Raw genomic sequence first — 25,643 nt, forward strand, 5'->3', positions numbered from 1 at the left:
TAATTATGTCAATACTAGCAACAAAGCCCGTTGTGGGGAAAAAAATACAACAGGCTCTAGAAAGGGGAAGGAGGGCAGGCAGGCATTCGATCCTCCTCCGTTACTGACTCCAGCTGGTGAAGGGGGTGGGTGGCCATTGTCATCTACTCCACACCTGATCTGCCTGATCTTGGCCATGTGAAGGGGTGGTGGGCTTTGCTACCTGCTCCATGCGTGATACACGCTGAGTAAAGGGGGAGCATTACATCCTGTTCTGTGCCTGACTATGGCTGGGTGAAGGAGGGCAGGCATTGCTGCCTACTCCCCACAGGGTCAAGGGAGGAACAGGCATTGCCGCCTGATCCTAACAGGTGAAAGGGGGTACGGGCATTGCCACCTTCTCTGCTTCTGATTGAAGGGGGGCAGGCATTGCTGCGTACTTGGCTCCTGACTCCAGCAGGGTGAAGACAGGGTGAGTATTGCCACCTGCTCAGTGGCTTATTCCGGTAGGTTGAAGAGGGTTGCCACCTGCTCTGCTCCTTATCCCAGCTTGGTGAAGGGAAGAAGGGCATTGCCACCTGCTCCACTCCTGATCCCAAATGGGTGATGGCAGGGGTGGGCATTGCCACCTGTTCCACACCTAATATCAGCTGGGTTAAGGCAGGGGAGGGCATTGCCACCTGCTCCACTCCTAATACCAGCTGGGATAAGGCAGGGGGGGCATTGTCACCTGCTCCACTCCTGATCCCAGTCGGGTGAAGGAGGGCAGGCATTGCCACCTGCTCTGCTTCTGAACCCAGCAGGGTGAAGGAGGAGCATCGCCAAGTGATCCGTTCCTAATACCAGCTGGTTTTAGGTCAAGGGTGGCATTGCCACCTGCTCTGCTCCTAATAACAGCTGTGTTAAAGAAGTGGGGAAATTCCATCTGCTCCACTCATAATACCAACTGGGTTAAGGCAGGGGGAGGGCATTGCCACCTACTCCACTCCTAATACCAGCTGGGTTAAGGCAGGGAGTGGGCATTGCCATCTGTTCTGCTCCTAATACCAGCTGGATTAAGGTTTGGGATGGGCATTGCTATCTGGTTTGCTCCTAATACCAGCTGGGTTAAGGCACGGGGTGGGCATTGCCACCTTCTCAGCTCCTAATACCAACTGGGTTAAGGCAGGGAGAGAGCATTGCCCCCTGCTCCGCTGCTAATACCAATTGGGTTAAGGCGGGGGGGGGGGCATTGCGACCTGCTCAACTCCTAATACCAGCTGGGTGAAAGCGGGAGGTGGACATTGCCACCTGTTCTCATCCTGCTTGGCCTGGGTTTCCTACCATGGCACGTTTTCTGGAGGGACATGGTGCCTTGCCTAAGCTTCCCTCCATGGAAGCGCCCTCTGGTGGTGCACCAGGGTATAAAGTGAGTTGTCTGAAACACGCTTACTCAATTATATAGTAAGATGAGCTTGGCCACCACATACACACACACTTGACCCAAAGACCTCCCATATCATCAATTATGTGTATTTCAAGAATCCTAGATATTGATCTGATTGCAAAGAGACTTATAGCCTCTGGTCACATGAAAAATCATACATGCAGTAAACATGTGAGGACATGGTCTACCCCATAACCAACATGTACTCAGCTAAATACGTGCATAGATCTCAGCATGCATAAAACTGTATGTTCATAGCTCTGTATATGCAACTCTGCTTTTTTGTAGCAATCCTCTACGCACAGTCTCGCACAGTCCCACATCTGTGCATTCACTGAACCCAAAGAAAACTAATGTGTCATTTGGACATTCAGGTTACCAAAGGGCGGACTGATTCATGCAACTGCTTCCTATTACTGAAATGCTACGTAAACAGACTCATGGTTCCCAGTGTTGTAACAAGGGCTTGTAGATCAGTGTGTGACATGTACACTGTTCAGTGCTTCTGTTTTAGACAGTTACGCAGCTTCAGCCAAATGCAACTCTGGTTTAAGCCACTGTATTTACTTACTACATTTTAACCACTGATTAGGGAATTACAGTGAACATTATTCAATGAACTGAACAAATCTTCTCCCTTCCCTTCCTTTCCTCTGTGTGTGCATGCATGGGGGGGGGGCGCTATTTCTGGCTATTTCCCCCTTCTTGCTTGCAACATCCTGTACTACACATCACTTTGTTTCTAAGGATCCCTTGATTCTCTGGAGCAGCTTCTCTTGAGGCCACAGGAGGATGCAGTGATAACTGACACATCCATTCTGTGAAGTAAATGCATTAACAGTTCACTGGATCTAACTCAATATCAGTTCCAAGACGTTGAAAGCCCCCAATGAGCCCCAAATCTGCACAAGACAGAACATCGAAACCAAACATTCTCTCATGCTGTCTCCAGCCTCCTTTAGTGCCCCATGCTAAGTTAGAAACACAGTCCTTTTAGGGCATTGAGCCCTTTGCTAATTTTCAGCACTGGAAAATGCCTGATTTTGTCACCCTCTGGAATCAGTCATGAACACACATTTAATTTTCAAGAGACCTTCTGTTTGGCTAATGAAAAGAAGCACACTATTTTCCAGCCATTTACCAATTCAAGTTTCTGAAACAGGCATTAAAATAACTGTACATTTAATTGATATGAATTCAGAGTTCATGAGTAGCAAGTTCTAAGGAAAAGGACATTGTATTGTGGTACATTTGATCCATACGTAGTTTTGCAGATAAATGTTTAATGATTGTCATCAAAATGTATAAAAATCATGATTGTTAAACAAAACTTAAAAAAATGCAGAGTTACTACCAAGTTTACATAGCTATTGCTTCCTTTTATCAGTTTCAAGTGAAACTCTAAAAAGGAGCCAACAAAGGAAGAGAGTTATCTGATGGAAACACGTTTCAACCGCTAATTCAAAGAAGCTGAGTTTAAGACATACTGTATGCAAAGTAATAAGTATATATTGAACAAGGAATCTATACACACAAGCACCAAAGCCTTACTACAATGAATATTTTAAAATTAGCAACAAAACTTTACACATTAATACAGCTAAACACTTTATGTAGTGCATACGAAGTGCTTACTGAATCAACAGTTATTTACTGGAGATTTCACTACAATAAATAACATTTACTGCAGATATAAGAACAATGACAGTACAATGTAGAAGCTAGACTATTGGGGTTAGACGAGGAAAGCAGAATTTTTAAATGAAATATTTTCATATTGCCCTTATGGAGTTAAAGGCTACAAACGCATTGGGACCAGGTTGTGCTACATAGGTGTTAATTACCTCAGCTACTCCTCTGTCATTTCATATTGTATCTGCTTACCTCATCTTCCTGCACTAAGATTTAAATTGAGACTGATACCAGTTGGAAGTCTCACACCCAGGCATTTTGGATTGGATCTTATTTTGAACCAGCCTCTTTTCATGACCTGGGAGGAAACCAGATTAACATCCTTATTCAGCCACAAAGTTCACATGAGTAGCCTTTGGCAAGTCACTAAATCCAAACTAGCTCACTGAGTTTTGGGAGGCAAAACTGAAATGACGTTATATAGGTTGATATTTGCTCACTGAAGGAAGGGCATCATTGAAATATCATAAATAAATGGTTATTAATTTCTAGAACTAAAGGACATTAGCAAAATCTTTCTTTACCATTTCCAACATTAACTTCAAGCCACTTTTAATAAAAGTGACACAAAGCTCAGCTAGTGTTTACTCCTGAGGTCAGTCAATGGAATATGTCAATGAGTTATTACAATAGACTCTTACACAGCTCCCAAACTAGGTTTTCACAGCCAAGAGTTTTTGCTTCCCAGAGACCTCTGCTTTCTATGTGGCAAATGCAAGAGTAATATTATAAAGGGGAAAGCATCTAACCCAGAAAAATCTACAGTCCACCACCATAAATGATACGCCAAATGACTTGATCAAAATTAGTCAATCACCATGCAGGAAAACATATTCCTTTCATCCTGATCAAGACAAACATGTAGAGGTATTTCAACAATACAGCATAGCTGGCTAAACATTATTATAATTTCTATTGCACCTAAATGCAATTCCTGTAATGCACTGTACACTGAGTTGCTCTTAAAGACAGATAACCTGACAACTGCAGCTGGTTCAAAATATGATATTGTTGGGACTAGCCAACAGAAGCCTATCTTGCCTATTTTAAAACAGCTACATTGGCTACCAGTTTAACTCCTCGCTCAGTTCAGGGTGCTTTAAAATCTTTCATGGCCAAGGACCCACATATCTAAAGTACCATCTCTCCCCATGTGCCAATTACAGTTTTCAGGTTGTCACCTGCTGGTTGTTCCCTCACTAAAGATAGCTCACACAGCATTGACTAGGGCCTATGCTTTCACTCTAGTAGGTCTCCGCTCTATTAAACAAGCTTCCAAAACGCAACAAAGACATTTTCTTCACTAGGGAGCAAGCTGTAGGCATTTTCTTGGGGAGGGAAATTCCTGGGGGTCTTATCGTGCTTTGTTTTTAAAATTTGGAACAGTAAGAGGGATTCTGCACATGTTGGATAATCCACTTCCAATCCTCTTTATAGATCATCTGGAACGGATTTTTTTGTGAGCGGAACAAAAAATCCACCTCAAACGATTGATAAAGTGCATTGAAAGTGCATTATCCAACGTGTGCGGAATCAGCCTAAGATACCTTGAACCACAAGGGAAAGGCAGGGTACAAATTTAACAAAAATCTCATTCATATTGTTTACAATAAAGGACAGGCCCCTGATATTATCATTGTCCAAATGAAGAAACCAACTAAAAGATTATGATTTATCATTTACCATTCAGTAAAATCGTGTCCAATCTAACACTACCCTCTTCGGGTTACTAATATGTCAAAAGCAGTAAGGAATTCAGTCTAAAATTTGGCAAACTCAACTCTTGTATGGCAGCCATAATGACAACAAGATTATCATTGCCAGTTTTGCAACAGTAAAAATTTTGTTTCTGCAAGAGAGCAAATATTCAAAGCTTCACAGATTATCTAACATTCTGATCTTCTAATAAATAGGGTTGCTAGATCTCAAGCTTTAGCTATACAACTCACAGGATTCAGGGCTAATTCTCAGGGCCTTCAGCTAGCCTATGCACTGGACAGATTTCAAATTTCTATGCATGCCTGCTTGTGGTAACTACAGCACATTTAAAAGTGCAGATAAGAGGCAGTAATCTAGCACTAACAGCTCAGCTACATTTTACATTAAACACATTTAATTTTCATTTTTTAGTTATTATTTTGGTGAGGATGAATAGCCCACCTCTTTAAAGGCACATAACTGTGACTATAACATTCACAGATACAATAAAGAATTACCATTATTACTGCTATTCACTGTAACTTCAGGTACTGCTGTATGACATCATTAGGCCACACCCCATGAGCGTCAGTGTTTGGAATACCAGAGACCTGGCAACAAAGCTTATGAACCAGCTTGTCATGTGGATCCAATGCTCCCTTGCACCAGCACTGGGACTACGCCTCAGCACTTATGAGGGTGGTAATCAGCACTTTGCCATACAATTATACTTCTGTACAGGAAGGCAAGATTTCTCCATCCTTTCTAATAAAGTTTGGGATAAAAGGCTGCCTGGCTCTTTGAACAAAGTCAAATTGTCTTTCCCAGGGCTTTTTTTCTGGGAAAAGAGGTGGTGGAACTCAGTGGGTTGCCCTCGGAGAAAACGGTCACATGGCTGGTGGCCCCACCCCCTGGAGATCAGGGGGTGAGGCCAGCAGCCATGTGACCATTTTCAAGAGGTTCCGGAACTCCGTTCCCCCGCGTTCCCCCTGAAAAAAAGCCCTGGTCTTTCCCACTTGCCAAAGGCAAGGCTGTACTGGAACCAATGGCAATGTACAACCTTGTTTAGGTTCCTCAGGTTGAGGCAGATGCTGAAGATTGAGATATCCAAATCTTTTACTTTGTCAGTATTCAGTCCCCAAATAATATTCATCTAGCATTCCATATATAGAACATATCTAAAGTTGCAATAAATTATAACCATACTTAAGACAAACGGTGGAAACAAGACAATAGCAGAAATTGCTTGGAATGATCAGCACTGAATCACTGTCTTCATTTATTCCACAATAACTGTTTTTGCAATTGGTTGCTGTAAGAGGGAGGAAGCCAGACTAAACTTTCTTCTAAGGAAAGGTGGGTAATATCTACCAATTCCCTCTTTCTGTTGCAGATCCCTAATGTTTCTGAGGGTCCCCTGTCCTCTAGCAGAAGCATTTAAGAAGTAGTCTGCAGGTGGGGGGAGGGCAAAGGAATATTTTGTTCTCCTGAAAAAAATATCTTGTGTGAGTGGAAAACTCAGTATAGATCAAACCCACATCTCACATATTAGTTCAAATGAGAAGCCAAAGAAGAACAAGCTGTTTTTCATATATTCATATGGTCCCCTGTACTAAGAGCACTTAGTAACACAAAAACACACTAACACCTATTGTGCAGGAATCCATTTTGTTTGGCCTGCTAACCATTTGTGATTTGTGGCTGCCACCAACTTTTCCTCTCTTCCAAGGCTGAGCAGAAGCTATAAAAACAGGAGAACAAGAAGTGGTTCTTGCATATTGCATAGAGCTGTGGAGCAGGCAGAAGCAATGAAATCTCCTGGGCAGTGTTTGCCAGAACTCAGCAGCACAACTCACGTCATCTATTACCTCTCCAAATGGGAGAGGTTAAGAGAGTGTAGAATTTCTCATGAAGTGCTTAGAGTGAGCAGAAGCACTTTTTTCTGCATTCAAAGCTCAGTAGTGTGACATGAGAAATCCTTTTCACAATCAAGAAAAGGGAAGAGAAGTCTCTCAGGTGGCTCTGAGCATGAAGTAGAAGGGCTCTCTCACAAATACCAGATTTGTGGAGGCCTGGTATTAGGCACCACCTGAGATTTTAGGACAACAATTTCCATAAAGAACACATTTTGGAATGTGATCATGTTGTCCCTGGACCTGTTAGCTTAACCAAACCAAAGTCCTAGCCCCAACAATTGCATGATGCAATACAAGCATGAATGGAAACATCTTGCTCCTGATGGCCACATTGCAAAGAAAAAGAGTCCTCCACCCAGAAACTGTTGCCTATTCCAGCCTAGGCAATAACACCATGTTCTTATACTGCAAAAACAGTTATGAGATAGGAAACCACCTTTATTATTTAATGCCACAAGAAAACTGATCAAGAAAAGACATCCAGTAATGCAAAATGCTAAAGTTATCATATACAGTGAGTCTTAATCTCCTTAAAACATCAAAATACCTCAACCACATAAAGTAATTGTGGGTAATGTTTCTTGCTCATGTCATAACGAATTCATCAACCTCGAGACACCTATACTAACAATCCACTAAGCTCATCAGCCATACTTGGTTCATGATGTCTGTTCGCCCACGAAGAGTTCGATTCTAATTTGTCATCACGCACTGTCTCTCTTTTCCCAACTTCTCTGCACACACAGCCATCAGACTTCTTGGTGATCCAATCCAATCTGAGGTTCCTTAACAAATTGGTGTTTGTTACATTCAAAGAAACAGGGTTTTTTAGCCAGGACTCAACCATCAAACTGGAGATAAATCAAATTAGAAAGCCTCCAATGGCAGCTCCATGTGCATGGGGGAATGGGGAGGGAAGGGGCATGAAAGGCCGAGATTTAACCACACTTGTTCTCATAAAGAACAAACTCCAATTTGTCTATGACATCTGTACACATCCACTCTCTATCAGAGAATACAAGTCCATTAGAAGTTAAACAACAGGACAGCCTAACACTGTTTTGTTAACATGTAATACAGCTAAAGGATTTCTTAAAATACACAGAAAGCTTCATATAACTCCCATGAGACAACTTTTCAACTAAAAAACCAAATGCTTTGTACGTTACATTCAGGTCTTTTTACCTCTCAACCCAGTCCTTCCTGCTACTTCTTCTTCGCAGGGAGACCATACTTCTCTGCTTCTGCTATTTCTGCAGCAGCATTTATGACTGTGGTGTCATAAACTCAACCCCAACTTCATGGCAAGATCAAGCACAGTGAGCAGATGGGATGCTGTCTAGCAGAGCCCCTTTAAGTTCATTGCCTGTATTGGTTCAGGCTTCCAAGTTTCCACAGGCCCAGTTCTAGCTTAACATCCTGGGAGCAGAATGTCTGGCTCAGCTAATTAACTGCACCTACAAGAGAGGTGCAAGAGAGGGGGCCTTGAGAAACAAGGGAGTCTTATCTCAGTTCCCGCCTAGCAACGCTGATTGCACGGCACCTCTGATTGGCTATCAATCAGAAAAGAAGATGGCTCCTCTCAGCCCTCAGTAACTAGCTCAAACTAGCTTGAAGAACTTCCAACAAGCTCAAAGAAGGAGGGAAGGATTGCTCCATGCTACTTTTCGATCAGCATGAGAGAGATTTTTGCTCTATGCCAGGCCTGACGACCAGACCTGCTTGGTATAGTTTAAGGAATATGTTTGTGAGTATGGGCCTCAAGTTTTCCTCAGAGAAATCCTAAGTTAGCCAGCTTTATGTTTTAGTTAGTCAGCTATAGTTACAAATAGACAAGCTTTTATTGTTTTAAATGCCCTTTGCTTGTGCCTTAGTAGAGTGGTTCCTGCTACTTGCATACATTCTTCTGAAGTAATAAACACCTTTTATGTAAGCCTTGTGTCTGTGAGTGTCTGACCAAGTGTGTGCAGAGTCCCCCAGGTTGGAAAAGAACCCAGAGACCGGTGAGTCTCAACAGGATGGGTAAGGGCTATTCTTCCAGGAGGCCTGCTAGGGGTCCGGGTGGCTGTAAGCAGCACTTGAAACGGCAGGCGGGAAGTAGCCCCTTTGACCCCTATCCCTGGATAGATGCAAAGAAGAAAGCCCATTTGGAATACAAATCTCTTTCATAAAGAAGAAAAGGGTGCAAGCGCAGATAGTGAATGGGCCTCATTTTTAAGTATGGCATATTCAAAAGATTAGCCTAGCCTGGAAATATATTAAAAGGCTAGAGCTGGGGTAACTGTCAAATTTGTTAGGTCTTAAGTTAAATTAGTAAGTTTAAAAACAGGGGGGAAATATCCATTAGAAGAGTAAAATGATAAGATAGCCTAAAACAGTCACAGAAACCAGGATCAGTATCCATTTCAAGACAGAATGGATACATTTATGCAGAAAAGTGTTATACTTTTCAATATAGACTCTCAATTATTTGTTCATTCAGCATCAAATGTAGATATAATACTTGCCCATTAGGATCCTTTGTTACATGGGAACTACTTTTCTTCAAATTGTTTCTAAAGTCTAAATGACCAAATAGGAGGCAAGACTGCATGGAACCCCAACGTGTAATTGGCACCTTATCACGAAGGAGGTATTAATTCAATAAGAAACATCCACATGACCAATTTTTTAAAACTTTATCCTAGCCACATGCAGTCCTTCCAGTGTCTGGCCAGGGTAAAACTGGAAGGACCACACTAGAAAGTGCCATCTCTGGAAAGTGCCATATCTGGAGATGGAATGCAAGAGGAAGAACTTTCACGAGAGAGAGTTAAGAATAATTTCTACTTGGCTCAGATTTTTATCACATGTACAATTGATTTTCTGACCCAAAAATGGCATCCATTCCTACCCATTTCTGATAAGTTTGTGACAAGCCTTATCCTTCAGCATTTGGCTTACCTAAGAATGGCCCTGGTTACTTCAAATAAGCAGTGGCAAAGGAACTGTGAGCAATACAGTCTTGTAATGTGCTACCTATTCCCTTAGTGAGATGAGAAAGCTCCAGATATGTGTGATGATCCTTTAAACCTTTAGATATACCTGATACTGGGACTACTTGTTGGCTCCTGTTCTCTGCTAAAGCAAGTGGATGAAATGAGTAAATAAGAAAAGGGGATGTAGTGGTCATATGCAGTGTGATGTGATTTTGTATATATAATGCATGGCCTCAGAAAATGGGCTGCACTAGACAGCAGTGTAAGTGAGCAATGCTCAGGCACCAAGTACTAATATAAATAACTACTAGAAGATATAAATTCTGAAAACATCAGGATCGTTCCTTTGTTGCCATATCCCCTCTAGAACAATGAACTCATATTACAGGCCAAGGGCTGTTGTAGAGCTAAAGCCCCACCTGGGGCTAAAGCACAACTTAAGTGCACAGCATCATTTGCGCTATCATTTGGACAACACAGGGTACACAAGGACACTTGCTCTATCATTTGGACACAAGGTCTTTGATTCAGAGTTAAATTGCACATTTTTTTAAAGAAGGGACAGCTATGAGGATAAGTGATAGAAATGGAAGTTAGTAGGGAGCAGCTGGCAAGCAAGTTCAAAATGACATTTATGTGGAAATGGCTTCAGATCATTGTTATGTCCCTTGCATCTCCTACATTGGAAATGTCCTATTTAGTAAAAAAAGCCTGAGCTGGATTTTTATGTTAGTTTTAAAAAATGACAAATTGATCTCTTTTGGTGCTGGCAATATTCTCTACACAAATTAAGCCTTAATAATCAGACATATTCATGGAACACATTATGGTACAGTGCCACCAACAACTGATACATTATGACAAGACTCTACCCTGAGGAATCTATGATCTAAATTAGACTTAACACTGATGTGATAATCCTGAATACAGGGTGGAACCTTACACTGGAAATAGACTAATTATGAGTTTTCAGTAATTGTTTGCTTGTTAGTGGCACCAGATACTCCCTTGGAAAAAAATGCATTAAGCTATTACTGTGATGTGGCTGAGAAGGCTGATGTGAAAAGCTAACAAACATGGTGATGATTCGCTTGTAGAGCAAGGCTACCTAACTCTCACCATGCAAAAGAGCAATCAAGGCACAAAGGGAAGAATGAAAATGGGAAGGCTCAGAAACTTTTGCCAAAGGGTCATGTAAAACATGGGTCACTATGACTTAACAGTGCAACATATGGAAACACATATAAAGCATAAAAGAAAGATAAAGCTTATGACAGAGGAACAGTGACAAAATAGAAACTTCCATGTAACTCAAAGTAAAAGAGGTAATGATAATTTGACAACTTGCACTTAAAACATTTGTCAAAGTTATATTCCATTTTGCTGCCATATGTAGGCCTGAAAAAAGTTCAATAATAACAGTTTTTAGAAATCAGCCTTAGAACTTTTGACAACTCAAAATAGCTAAAACCAGTGAAATATGATCATCAGTATTTAATAAAAACAATAATTGCATTTCATCTTCCAAAGCCCAGTTAAAATAGACCCCAATTAGCTTCCTGAAAACTGTCAAAAGCTTCACTTTGTGGGAAAGAGCGATCCTCAAAAACAAATGCTACCACTGAAAAGACCCTGCCCAAGAGGATGCTGATTTGATCTCTGTCTCTGTTTTAAAAAGGCACCAAGAGGAACCCAAATGAGGATTTTAATATATTAAGAGATTCATATAGGAGGAAATCGTTATTTTAGCTACTCCAGGCACTGACTATTCAGGACTTCACAGCTCAGCACCAGCACTTTGAACCAGTGGTATAATATAGGGCTATCACCTTCAATATCAAAAATTTTACCTCTGGGACAGAGCCTAGCAGCTTTTTATTTTATTTATTTATTACATTTTCATCCTGCCCTTCCTCCAAGGAGATCAGGTGGCTACGACTATTTGTCTTCATTTTATTCTCACAATATCTCTATAAGGTTGATTGAACTGAGAAAGGGGGACTGACTCAACGTCACCCAGTGAGATTTATGACAGAATAGAGATCTGAACCCGGATCTCCCAGTTCCTCATCTAAAACCCCAACCCCTGATGAAAGCCAAGATGGAAGGCAGCATATAAGCTATTTTGCTAAGGCATATAAATAAAACACAAGGCAGTCTTGTCTCTTAATCTCTGACACAAACAAAAACAGTCCATTTTTCTGATCAGCTGGCTGCTTTATTGTAGTATGACCCAAACAACTCAAGGGCAGCCCACTGAAGTCCAGAAATGAAAGACATACAGATGTTCCAAGGAACAGAATGAGCATAAATAAGGAGAGGAGCAGAATCGTATCAGCAAGTTCCATTCTGAGCTATGAGCATTCATTTGAACACACAGCTTCTCAGTCTGACAGCCAAGCTACAAGTGATGCCTGACACAAGATGAACATGTGTCAGGCTCCCAAAAGTTTTGATGGGAAATGTAGGCATCTTTTCTGACTACCGCTCAGCTCCTTCCTAGCCACTGGGGCTACAGTTTACCAAAGGAATTCACATATTTAACAACATAAAACCCATCCAACTTGTAGAGTTGGAGGGAGAGTGCCTGCATAGAGACTGTAGTATTTACAACATACATTTATTACAAGCAAAGCCCACCAGTGGCAGGGTACAGGGAGCTCACCTTCTGCCGGCCTAAGGGAGCCCCTGGCAGTTGCCGCCGCTCCAAGCCCCCTTACGCCATTTCGCCAGCAACTGAGACAGTTGGGAACACTCCCGCTGGCAGCAGCGCAGGAAGCTTCCCACGCCTCGCACGCCCCGTGCCTGCTTCACCCGCTGGGGGGGGGGGGGGCATCTGGAGAGCCAGGCACTGTCAGAGAGGCGGGCAGGCAGGTGGGTGGGTGGGCAGCAAGCGAAGTGCTAGGGAGCCAAGGGAGAGAGCCAAGGGTGTACGAGGCCCAGGAAGAGAGCCGAGGGCAGGGAAAGAGCCGAGGGTGTGTGAGGCGCAGGAAGCTTCCTGAACTACCCCGCCTCCTGCTGGATCTTGTGCAGCTCTCTGGTCCAATACAGGGTGGAAGGGGAGCCGCAGAGGCCGGAATAAGTGCACTGCTACCGGCGGGAGCTACACTTCCCGTCAAAACTTTTGGGAACATGACACGTGTCCACCTCGTGTCAGGCGTCACTTGTAGCTTGGCTCTGAGAGTCAGTATGTGCATTTATGCATGCAGATAGGCTCAGTGCATTTGTCCAAATGAACACACGCAGGTTGAAAGTGGAGCTTGCTATCGCGATCCTGTTCTTCCCTCCCTTGCCACATACAAATGTTTGTTCTATTTTCATCACTGGATGAGAGCTTCAGTAATAAAGACAATAGATAAAAAAATATTTTCTCAGGAAAAAATCAGAAAAAGAAGCTTGTTCACTCACCAGTTGTTGTTAGCTTTTGTTAGTAAAATAATTAAGGGGATGAATCCAGATAGTCAGAAAGAGATCTTGAAATGACAGGTACAATGTACTCAATGAACATAAGGAAGCTGATAACCTTTTAACCATGAGTGTGAATGGAATCATTGAGGGAAAAATATACAAGGAAAAGAACTGATTCATAGAGAGGCAGAGAAAAGGGAACAGAAATATATAAAATGCAAAGCAGAAAAGTCAGTAAAATAAAAAAGTTATCTCAAAATGATCAACACAATGTTCAGGGAGTGAGAGATCTTAGCTGAACACAACGGGTGTATGACCATGTGAACAAGAAGAAAGCCCGAAAATTCAACTATTAATAGAGTATTAAAACTCTGAATATACTGCCTTCAGTAAAACAAATGACCAGTTTGGACAAGCTAGCTAATATTCAAGACAGAACTAGGTTATACAGCAGCAATCTAAAAAACTAACAAAGCCTGGAAATGATCTGGACAGCAGTATTTTCACCAAACTGCTCACCAGCTACTGTGTAAGAACAGATATTACTCCAGAGTTGTTTATTTCATTTCAAAAATTCTGAGTAAAGAAGCAAAAACACTCTTGCTGCTTCCTATGTTATCTGGGAAAGATTCAATGATTGTGTTAATATGTCAAAGACACCATATTGCGCATTTCTTAACTTTGTATTTTTCACACGTGTTTCAACTTCAGTAGACTCAATCAAAGAGCAACTGGAGTTCATGCTCATTGTTGTAAAGGAGTACGTGTCTTCCCTCATCTCTCATTTCATCCCTGCAGTACTGACATTTTAATTAGACAGGTAGCTGGAGGGTGAGGGGCAGGGATGTGGCAGGGCATGAGATGTTGGCAATGGCACTGACATTATCACATCATTCCCGGGTACAACCCAGAAATGACAATGGGTAGTTCTAGGAATCAATGCAACCAGAGCCAATTGCGACTTAAAGGCTGTACCAAGAAGTGACACGCCAGCAACAAAGCTGAAGCCTTTTTTCCCCTTTATTTTTCTCCTGATACTGCTCTGAGTGGCAGCAGGCAAAGGGAAGAACCAATGGGAGTTTGCCTCCCATAAGCAGGCAAATGGTAAACTTAGAAACAGGACATGCTATTTTATATCTCTATCCCTTACCAGTTGCACAGAAGGCCTCCATATTTGCTGTTTTCAATGCCACTTCTAGGTAAACTCACCACCAAGTTCCATTTATAGAGATGTCATTAATTAGGAAGCAAACAGCTAGCCTATGCCCCAACCCTAATGAAGGAGTCAAACCATTTGAGACCATGCAACACAAAACCCTAGTAGGAAAAATACGGAAAGTTCATCTATATGTTTGGAGAAATCACCCATGACAGGACTCAAGAGGATGTACCATTTCACAACTCAGGTAGGAAATTGTTTCCCTTCAGCAAAATTTCCCTTCCATATAGGAAACTGACACATCCAAAAATAGGCTAGTCCGAAGCCTTCTCTCTGACATGCTAATTTTCCACAGACAGGGAGTTTCCAATGTAGAGGGGCATTTTAACATGTGATATCATACCAGCATCCTGAAATAGTATAGTCCAGGGCAGGCTACACCGTGACTTTTCAACACAAGCAGATTAGCACCATATTTCTTGTCTTTTCCTATTCCTCTCAGATATCCACAGATACCAAGAATAACACAATTAAAATCTGCATGGTTAATTATACCTTTGGTGTCAAGGGAACTTGCCTGGAATCATTGATAATGCTTGGTACATGCATTTGTTTTTCTTCTAAAGGATGACCAAAGTCCATAATCTGTAAGATCCATGCTGTGCCTCAACCAAAGTGTAGAACAATTTACTTCAAAGTGTCTAGTTTGACCCTTTGTCATAGGGGCAGCAGGGAAAGATGATAAAAGGACTCTGGAGTATGAAACATGATGAAGATGCACAGACTTGTGTTTGCCAATTCTCATTCCCCAAATCTGATCCCAGCCTCAGCTCCCACATAAGACTAACGATGAGAATTCAAGGCAACAGAAGTAAAAGCCTGGTTTGGAGACATCCTTGAGAAAATACTTCCTCATTCTTTTGTGATGTGTTTACTCCAGGGCCCAAATTAAGCAGAAGGAATGCAGTTACTCTGCTAGGATCAAACATCTCCTCCTAATATATGACAACCTCCACTTACTACTAGAATGGGAAGCACAATAAAAATAACTAATAACTTAATCCAGCAGCCTAACTGCTTAGTGCACATGGCCAAAAAGAAGGACTTTTCCAACTCTTGTTTAAACATTGTAATTACACATACTGCAAAAAACATAATTTATTAAATCTATTATAACGTGCAAATTGAAAAAGGATACAAAGACCCCAAAGCAGAAACTGAAAGCAAAACGCATGTTTCAGATTAATGCTGTTTTCGCAATAGCTAAGGACTACAGCAGTAAATAAAATAAATGTAAAATATCAAGCTGTTACGAATTTTACTAAGTCACTAAAAGACAACCTAAGCTACAATTAAGCATATTTTTTTCATTCACTTACATAAAACAGAACAAAAAATGGAGTGAAATAAATCCACCATATTTTTCACATGTAATGTATATGGCAGAAATATATTACCTTCATTTTCGGGAGCCTGGCATTTCACCTGTAGCACCAAATCAAAGGTCCTTGCTGGATTTTCCCTGGAAATAAAAAGGTAGTTGATTAGACTTACATACTTCCCAAAAATACAAACATTCTGACTGCTAAAATATTATGTCTACTGTACCAACACGAGTTACATATTTTAACATTCAACTGCACAAGGATGTTGGTTTATTATTATTTGTCCTCTCATACTGTCAGGTTCTGCCAAGGGCACTGCCCTGTGAGACGCCGGCCTGCCTGACTTCAGCCTTAGAGGACCTTCAGGGAATATGCGGCATCCCGCTCTGTGGAAGGAGGGGGGAAATACCTCACCCTCACATCCTCTCAGTCCACTCGCAGGTCCCTTCAACCTGATCTTATCCCGGCTGCCTTCCATGACAGCTGTCCCCATCCAGCTGTCGATCCTCCTCCTCAGGGCTTTTTTCCTGGGAAAAGAGGTGGTGGAACTCAGTGGGTTGCCCTCGGAGAAAATGGTCACATGGCTGGTGGCCCTGCCCCCTGATCTCCAGACAGAGGGGAGTTGAGATTGCCCTCTGCACCACTCGGCAGTGCAGAGGGCAATCTCAACTCCCCTCTGTCTGGAGATCAGGGGGCGTGGCCACCAGCCATGTGACCATTTTCAAGAGGTTCTGGAACTTTGTTCTACCACGTTCCTGCTGAAAAAAAGCTCCTCCTCCCTGCTGCTCTCTTGCTCCTACACAACAACTCACCCCACCCTGTGGGTGGACTTCGTTTTTATCCCTTCACCCATTCCCTGCTCCACCTGTCAGCCACGCCCCCTTCTTGCACTCTAGCCATGGCCACGGCTGGATCAGGCAGTCGCACCTGTGTTTGCTCTGTTGGCTGCCCTGAGCCATCACACCTGTGCCTCCTTGGCTGGCTACCAAACTCTCTCTACTAAGGGCCTCAGGCAGCCCCATCTGTGGCTGCTTTGCTTTCAGCCCCACCTGGTTCTGGCTGATTCCTTCTAGCCTGCGTGCAAGCTGGGGTGTGGCCCTTGTCAGGGCTTGTCGCTGCCGCCGCTGGGCGAGACACCGGCTGGGCCAGCCCTGACGTCTGAGGGGCGCCAGGGATGCTGCAGGACCCTGCTCTGAGGAAGGAGGGGCGGTATACATCACCCAGACTTGCACCACTCGCCTGCTCGGCTGAGGCGGCAGCTGGCTTGCCGCGCGCTCCCTGTCCTGCGGGGCAGGCAAATGGCGCGGGCGGCCTCCCAGCCCTCCGTGCCACTCGCTTGCCCAGCAGGACAGGGAGCGCACGGCAAGCTGGCTGCCCCCTCAGTGGGACAGGCGAGTGGCATGGGTGGCCTCCCAGCTCTCTGTGCCATTCACCTGCCCGGCTGAGGGGGCGGCCAGCTTGCCGCGCACTCCCTGTCCTCCTGGGCAGGCGAATGGCGCAGGTGGCCACGCGCTCCCAGTGGCTGGCAGCTGTGCCCGGCGCCCCCTCTTTGGTGGCGCCAGGGGCAGACAACCCCCCTGCCTCCCCTCGATCCGGCCCTGCTCACAAGTACCTATGTCTACCATTTGCAACACAGTAACTGCTTGAGAAGAAAAACATGACCAACTCTCCTCTAAATGAGAAACATTTTTCCCCGGAAAACATCTTTTTCTTTCCAAAAATGACCAGGTAAGTGACCATTTACAAGGTTCTGGATAGTTTTACAAATTTATGAGAAATTACTTCCATTTCTCTCAAAGAGATTATTTGCTAAAAAGACCTTATTAAAAGCGTAGTTCTGTGCTCTTAACCCTTTCAAGAAGATATGGCATACTCAGCAAGATGTGTGAGAAACCAGTTCAAATAAGCAATAATTATAGCCTATATAAACAGAAAATAGCAGTTGCCTCTAAGTACAAGAGTAAAATACTAATACCGGAGGAGGGGATACCATAACATAAGTCTCAAAAATTATCCTATGAGAACATACTTGTTAGTACACAGCACAGATTAGCTTGACTGAGAGAAAAAATACAGAATAAAGTGAGGCTGGAATCACCTTGCCAAAGAGAATGTTAAACTAAGTTCTCTTAAGAGCTCATTGCTTCTTCTTTATCTTTGATTTACAGCCTGTATGTTGCCAAAGGACTCTTAACATGTTTGTCATGGTATGAACTATAATGTTAGCTGTAAGAGAGAAACAGTTCCAATTTAAGATTATTATGTTACATTCTGTGCCTATGCGTGACAGCAAGTCTCATTCTACTCAGAGTGATTTAATTCTGGATAAATAAGCACTGGATCACAGCTTTAGACATTGAATTGTATGTTTTTAACATGCCAAGGCAACTGACAAATGTGTAAGTGTTCCAAGGCAGGTAACAGTTTGTATAACAAAACAAGACCTTAGATAACATTAAAATACCTTTTCTGACTACTGCTATTCTAGTGCTAGTCCTGGTAATGCCACATTATCTAATCCCCATGCAATTGTGAATTTCCTGGTTCCTCCACATTCTCACACAGTTGTGAATGAACTATTCCTTGCAGAGTCCTTTCTTTTCCATCACCAGCATTCCCCATCATATATCTTGCTGCCACCACTGCTGCTGGTGAAGAGGATTTTGTTCTTCAAAAGCTCACCTAATACACTTCAGCACTGAAAGGCCAGCTCTTTTTTTAAACTGTGGTGAAACTGACAAGTCTTCTCCAGCCACCTCCCCCACACATGCAAAGCTTGACTCACTGCCTCTTCTATAATGAATCAAGCTTCTGTTTTCATCAGGCTTCTGGGTGAGCTATCCTAAAGTTGGAGGGCAAACTATCACTGCTACTTATTTTTTGCTTCCCAACAGTACCAGAGACACAGAGAAGGTCAAATCACTCCATGGCTACCATCAGGCTCCTCCATACACAAAATAAAATCTAACCAGATCTGCAAATTAGGATCCCTCCTATAATGACAACAATAAATCTTCAATCTGCATTTGACTACAAACTTGTTTCAGAAACTGGAAAGGCATTTCATAGGTCAATATCTCTGCTTAATAGCATTAAACATTCGTGCTTCCTGCTGTGCATATCTATAACTCTGCTTCCACGCAGTCCTTTCAACTTTACTCACCCCCTCCCACCACATTTTAAAGTGTCAAACCACAGCAATAAATGTCAAATTGGCTTTCATGTCTATTCGAACTGGCTCTTCATAAATAGGCAACTGTCAGCTTGCCACACTAGAGGTTAAACCTCTTATCACTCTGAATATAAAATTCAGCATGTCTCATGGGGGTGGGGAGGCAAAGCCCTATCTGCAAATGCCATGAAAAACAAAGTTCATTCATCATTCATTGGACAAAACTTATTCTCCTCTTAGGCTAGCAAATCTGCATGGGCATTATTATAGTAAACAAATTCAGATCCAAGAGTTCAGTGGCATCAGCCAATAGACATTCGCCAAACCCAACATCTAAGAGGCGGTATTACAGCTTGCAGCCCCAAATTGCCCACCTCTGCCAAGGTCAGGAAGAACAGGAAGCACCCTTCAACAGTTCAGGCCCTTAATGGCAAAATTTCCAAAGTTCTATTTGAGCACCTGCCAGACTGCATAGTCCTCATGGTGTGTTGGGCATACGCTCAGCATATGCAGAAGAGGGAAAGACTGATGGCAAAGGTAGAGAGTAGACAAAATTTAAAAGTCATTAGATTTATTCACATTTATGTTCAGGAACTTGGGTTCGGTTCGTGTGCCAGCTGTTCACAGCCAGACTCATAGAGAATATATGCACTGGAGGAATGAGAGGGACTAACTGGGCAGAATACAACCTGCCTGGCTCGTTCCTGTGCCTTCAGCAACATCTCGATTTGCAAGTGAAGTTTTTTCATAAGATAAGTATCTCCCTGCTAATGTCTGAAGAGCAAGCTGCTCTTAGGCACAGAAATAGGAGCCAGTTTGAGGAGGGCTGTTGAAGGTATCAGTTGAACTAGAAAAACTGCTACTGGTCAGGTAGGACGTGTCAGGGTTTTTCAAAGAAATTATATTAATTTCTCTTTACCCAGTTTCTCCCTGAAATACAACATTTTCTTTTTTTCTCTTTTTAGAAATTTGGTGTCAGTTTCTAAGCAATTCTTTTTGATCAAACTGAAATGTGAAGAAAGGAGAGGCAGGAAAGGAGATTCTGCAAAATTTCACTCTGAAGATGCTCAGAGGCAGGCAATGTCTTCTTAAGCCTTCCTATCCTCCTGCTAGAGCTGGATGGTTCCCAGGGGTGCATAACACAAAACAACTGCAAGGGCTGAAGTTACAAAAGGGTGCCTTGATTTCTCTTTGAAGAGAAATGAAAGAGAAATTCTGGTCTTAAAAGGGAATAAGAGGAACCAATGGCTATACCTTTTAAAAGTTAGTTTCCAAAAAAGAAATTCCCCACCCCTTAACAACCCTAGCAGGGGCTCAGGAAGAAGGTCAGTGTGAGGGGCAGGCCTAGTAAAAGGAGAGGAGGGGGATGATGGCAGAAGAAACAGGGATGCAGGTTTTATTCTGTTATTCTAAAGGAGTCTGTGTCACAAAATAAGCGGGGGAGGGGGAGGCAGCTTCACCTACTCAGGTGAGCTTCGGATCATACAGGTGAGCGCTATAATGGGAGGTGGTAGAGCCCGATCCTTTGCACGTGTGCTTGAAAGAAAGCCCCCCCCCCTTTTGAATGGGACTCCCAAGTAAAGCGCGCACAGGCTGCAACCAGCAGCCAGCCAGGAGGTTGCTCCAATGCCTGCCAAAGGTCCGCCTCGCCTTCCCCCTCCCTGCCGCCCGCCGGTCTCTCTCTTCACCTCGAGCACTATCCAAAGTGGGGCTGGGGGAGGCTTCGAGGCCTAGCCTAACGCCTCCCTCTCAAGCCCCCCTGGCGGCGCCTCGCCCGTCACAGGCACCGCCAGAAGCTCCCCCTTCCTCCTCCAGCTGCTGCGGCTTCGCGCTCCCCCTTCACTCACAAGATCCTGCAGTCCATGGTCGCATCTCGGGGCGGGGGGCCTCAGGAAGAGGCGGCGGCTGAGGCGGAGGGCGGCTGAGGCTCCACGCTCTTCCTCCCTCACAGCCCGTGCGGGCCGTCACGGGCGCTTGGGACGAGGGGGGCCATGGCTGGCTGTTGCCTTCCTCGGCCCGGTGTGACGGCGGCGGCCGCAAGAGCAGCAGCACCGCCTCCCGCCCGCCGCCGCCGCCGCCGCCGCTCCTCAAGCTTCCCTCAGTTCCTGTCGCAGAGAAGCCGCTTCTTCGGCACCTTGTGGAAAGCAGGAAGCTCGGCGGGGCTGGAAGAGGCCTGGCCCTGGCCTGCCGCTTCTGCTACACCTGACCTGGCGGGAGGAGAGCAGGAAGGGCTGAGGGGCCAGGGGTCCTACTGGGGCGGGGGGCGCAGCCGGATTTTGCCCGTCAGGTTGCCAACTGAGCGGCAAGAGACGCAGCCGTCCTGGGAGAGGCCTTCAGCAGGAGGAGAAACTTTTCACTTCGGGGGGCGGGGGGTGAGAATCGCTTTCGCCGGCTGACCAGCCTGCCCTTGAAAAGGCTACAAGCGGCCGAGGCCAACCTGGCAGGCCACGCGAGGTTCTCAAATGCCGGCCTGACGCAACACCTGGGTTCAAATTCTCCTGATCCAGTCACTCTCTGTTAGCCGCAGGGTGGTTGGGAAAAATATTATTTGGTGCATTTCCCTCCCTTTATCCAAGGTCTTTCCCCTTTTAATCTTTACACCACCCCGTGAAGGAGGTTAAACTAGGCGAGTGGTTATTTCTCTGATGCCCAGTTTCCCCAGTATCTATACTTTAACCACTTACATGATGCTGGTTAGGTGTGGTGCATCTCTCACAACATTCCCATGTGTGGCACCTTGGAAAAAGCCTCGAGTCTCAGCGAGAAAGGCGGAGATACATGAACTAAATAAACAAAGCAGCCTGGGATTTCGGTGAGATAAGTGTTGACAAATTATATAGAAAGGGCCATGTTGCCCGAGGCAAGGATTCTCAAGCTGCTTTTGTTTTGCCAAGCTGCCCTGGGAAGAGGTGGCCCAAAGAAAGTAAGAATCTGTTTCTGGATAGAGCTGCTACCTTTTTTTTTTAGGAGGGCTCTTGTGTTTGTAACAGGAGCTGTGAGATAGGGCACTGCTTTCCCTAGCATCAGGCAGCAGTGAACTGAGTGCTGCACCAATTGAATTTTTGCATCTTTTGACAGTGTTTAAATGCACAGGTGCTTAACCAGGGAAGAAAGGTGGTAACCCATATCTCCCTTCTGCTTGGAGAAAAAAAAGACAGCTCTTACCATGTTTTCTAACCACACCATCTTATATCAGTTATATGAAGTTCTACGCTTCTTTACTCAGAGGAAAGTTCCACTGAGTTCACATGGGCTTACTCCCAAATATTATGTAATAGCAGGGTGGTTCTGTGCAAGTCATTTTGTATATATACACTATTCACTCACCATTTATCTCTGAGAATTCAGATGATATTTATTGCAAATAGTTGCATCTGTTTCAATCAATGTCCTAGTTTTCTTTCAAAAGCTGATGTACTGCAATTTTAAAATTTCCCCCCACAATAGCAGCACAGCCCTTGCATATTGACTGTAGAGTTGTTTAAACATTTCTACTCTGCCTCTCTCAACAGACACAAGACAACAGCCTTCATCTGATGTGGAGTGGTGTGTGTGTGTTTTAATCTGTGGGTGGCATTTACTCTGAATCTATCAACACAGAGTACAAAGGTGTGATCTTATGTTTCTGTACTTCTTCAATTTATTAGAATATCTTGGGCTTCACCCATTTTCACCTGAAACATAAGACTCAATTTGATGTATTTAAGTTTTCTGTCTGCAGTTGAATGGGCCTTGGATATTAGTGTTCTAATCGTAACTATTTGCTTTGCGTGGTTTTTGCAGAATAAGCAGTTATACCCATTTCCTTTATGTGCTTCTTCTTTCATTATAAATAACGTTTCCCTATTTTTAAGTCAATAAGTTGTAAAGAGAAAGGAATAAAAGAAAATGGAGCATTTGGTCTGGGGTTTTTTTTTGTATCCCCAGAACACACATGATAATCAAATAAAACTGTTAGCCGCCATCAATTCTCACCAAATTTGGGTGGGATTTGTGACATTTTAGTCAGCAAGCTGCACCGCAAAATCCCTCAGAGAAATACTGTGATTTTCCAGAGATTTGAGATTATATTTTGCAGCTAACTGTTTGGTTTGGATGAAGGAATGGATACTGTTAAAAAAATAGATTACTGGACCTGGAAGGGCATGATTAAAATTTGGGTGGCATGGGTATCTATGGTATGACAAAGTTAAAGCCAACACAGTTTAATAATCATTATGTAAGGCGTGCAAGCCTGAGAGTATGGAATAAATACAAACTTAGGTTTTGTTCGAAAATACCTCTCTGGCTGTCATCACAAGAAGCTCATTTTAGAAGGGAAATGGTTAGTCCACCTTAATGGTTAACTTATCAGGATTTATTGGAATTCTCTCAGGACCAACTTAAAATTAAGAGAGGACTTAGCAGCAGAAGGGCACGCCTGTCCGTGGTTTCCATATATGCAAATTTTGGAGAGATTCAAACTAGACAAGAGTCATTATGATTTTGAGAAATCTAAAACTGAATTTGAAATAGCCCTTTGTACAAATGATGAACATGTTATTTCTAAAAAGTATAAATTTTTGTTGAGGTTTGAGACAGAAGAAAAGCAAGTAAAAGAATGTATGATTAAATGGGTGAAAAATTGTGGACGTGGTATATTAATGGAGCAATGGGAAAATATGCAGAGGAGTTAGCCGTGTTAGTCTGTAGAAGCAAAATCAAAGAGTCCAGTAGCACCTTTAAGACTAACCAACTCTATTGTAGTATAAGCTTTCGAGAATAACAGTTCTCTTTGTCAGATGCATCTGACGAAGAGAACTGTGATTCTCAAAAGCTTATGATGGGAAAATATATGGACAAGAGGGCTGAAATTTACATTAAGCTCCAGTATTAAAGAAAATTTTTACAAAATGATGTATCGTTGGTATATGACTCCTGAAAAATTGGCTAGAATGTATAAGGGAGCGTCAAATGTATGTTGGAAATGTGCTAAACAAGAAGGGACATTTTTTCATATGTGGTGGACATGTAAGAAAGCAAAGAGTTTTTGGTTGCAGATACAATCATCGATTCAGAAGATTTTGAAGATTAAACTTCAGCTGAAACCAGAGACTTTTCTGTTGGGAACAATGGACAGCCATTGGAAAAAAGTTTTAGAACGCTGTTTTTATACTTTATTACAGCAGAAAAAGTACTTTATGCACAAAAGTGGAAAACTACATTGCGTACAGTGGAGGAATGGTTGACAAAAGTTTTGGAGTTTGCATTAATGGCAAAACTTACTGCATTACTTAGAGAAAGGACATTAGTTAACTTCTTGACTGAATGGACACCGTTAATAGACTTTTTGCATGAAATGGATAACAAGGATTTGATGACATCTGGATTTATGAATTAAGAAATAGGAACAATAGAAAAAAGGGGGGGTTTGTGATTAACAGAATAAGTGGGACTCTAGAAATTATATATACTTGTGGTGGAGAAAATCAGAACTCAACGTGTGTAATTTGGGGGGGGGTGTTTTCTTTTTTCTTTTCCTCTTAATTTTATAGATATATGTATTGTTAGTGTGTTTTGTTTAGAATTGTGTGTTTTTTCTTGTTCTCTGTTGTTTATTGTGTTGCGGTGTGTAGTTTATAGTTTAAATAAAGAAAATTTTAATACCAAAAAAAAAGAAATACTGTGATTTTCTTTAACTTGATGGGTTTCCAGAAAAAAATTGCATGCATTCAGCTGCAGGGACTATAAAAGCAGTTCCTGGTGCAGCACTGAGGTGGCTCCCACCATCACCCACAAAATTACAAAAGCCCTGTTAGGCATGCAGTTCTGTATGTGTTACAGGCGTTACTGAATAGTGCTCTAAAAGTGCACAGTCACAAACTATCTTGAATGATTACATACTGAAGTTTCCATTCTCTGAGTCAGAGATTCTAAAACTGTCCTTAGAACTCCCTTCCTGTGGCAGTAAGAAAGATACAAAAGTTCTTCATTTGACATTGCTAATAGTACATAAAACAAGACGCACAAGCCAATTGTGTTCCCTTATCCTTCTAATCTTACATATCCAAGCTTCTTGAAGAGTCAAACTACAAGTGATACTTGGGATCTCTGATTGGCTCTCATGACATATACTTTAATTTAAAATCAAGATAGAGGGGGAACCGTATCATGGTGTGGTTAGCTCTTTCCTTGTACCATTTTCCTGATAGAAATCAGTCTCTCTCTCACTTACACACACACACACAAACCCAGGAGGGTGAAGGAAGACTGGCTTCTGTGTTATCTCTGCACTCTTCCCTACAGGGATTAATTACAGCTTGGAAGGCCAAAGTAGTATCGGGGAAATGACAGAGAGGGAAACTTTGCTACAACACCATGGCCCTGATCCAAGCCTGCCCTTATCTGCATTTTAAGGTTAAAGTACACATCAGGAAATCCATCCAAACACAGACCCCCATGCAACTTGTAGTTTGACCCTAGTTTGTACTATCAGGTATATCAGTCCTACATGTGGCTTCCTGCCAATGGTGAGGCCTGATCCCTGCCCAATGCTGGTGCAGCAGTGGTTGTATCAGTAGTTCTCTACCAAATTGCCAATACAAATCCCCTTTTACAGAATAGCAGTGGTTTGGGTGTCATTTATATTAAGGGGGTCATACTGATAAAGTCCAGGACAGAACAGCAAAGCAAACTTATGGGGATTCTGTGCCCTGTCAGCAAACAATCCACAAGATGAGGTTGCTTGGCTGCCCGTTCCTGTGTACTCTGTTTAACATTCTGATCATAACCTATCCAGCCTAGTTATTTTTGTACCATGCCTATAGAAAGGAGCCTAAACAGGAGTCATT

The 25,643-nt window shown here is 43.0% G+C and overlaps 1 protein-coding gene across 2 annotated transcripts in view; it reads right to left on the reverse strand.

Moving 5' to 3' along the window:
- The window catches only part of DENND1B (DENN domain containing 1B), a 250,847-nt gene extending 229,478 nt beyond the window's left edge, over positions 1-21,369 (reverse strand). For both annotated transcript variants that reach the window (XM_054980351.1, XM_054980350.1), the window contains exons 1-2: positions 20,661-21,369; positions 15,714-15,778 (exon numbers count right to left, since the gene is read on the reverse strand). In XM_054980351.1, the coding sequence (XP_054836326.1) occupies positions 15,714-15,778; positions 20,661-20,677 (82 nt within the window). In that variant the 5' untranslated portion in view covers positions 20,678-21,369. The remainder of the gene's footprint in view (positions 1-15,713; positions 15,779-20,660) is intronic.
- Between the last annotated feature and the right edge of the window lie 4,274 nt (positions 21,370-25,643).

The sequence above is a fragment of the Eublepharis macularius genome, chromosome 5 (assembly GCF_028583425.1).
Source record: "Eublepharis macularius isolate TG4126 chromosome 5, MPM_Emac_v1.0, whole genome shotgun sequence".
Classification (NCBI taxonomy): Eukaryota; Metazoa; Chordata; class Lepidosauria; order Squamata; family Eublepharidae; genus Eublepharis; species Eublepharis macularius.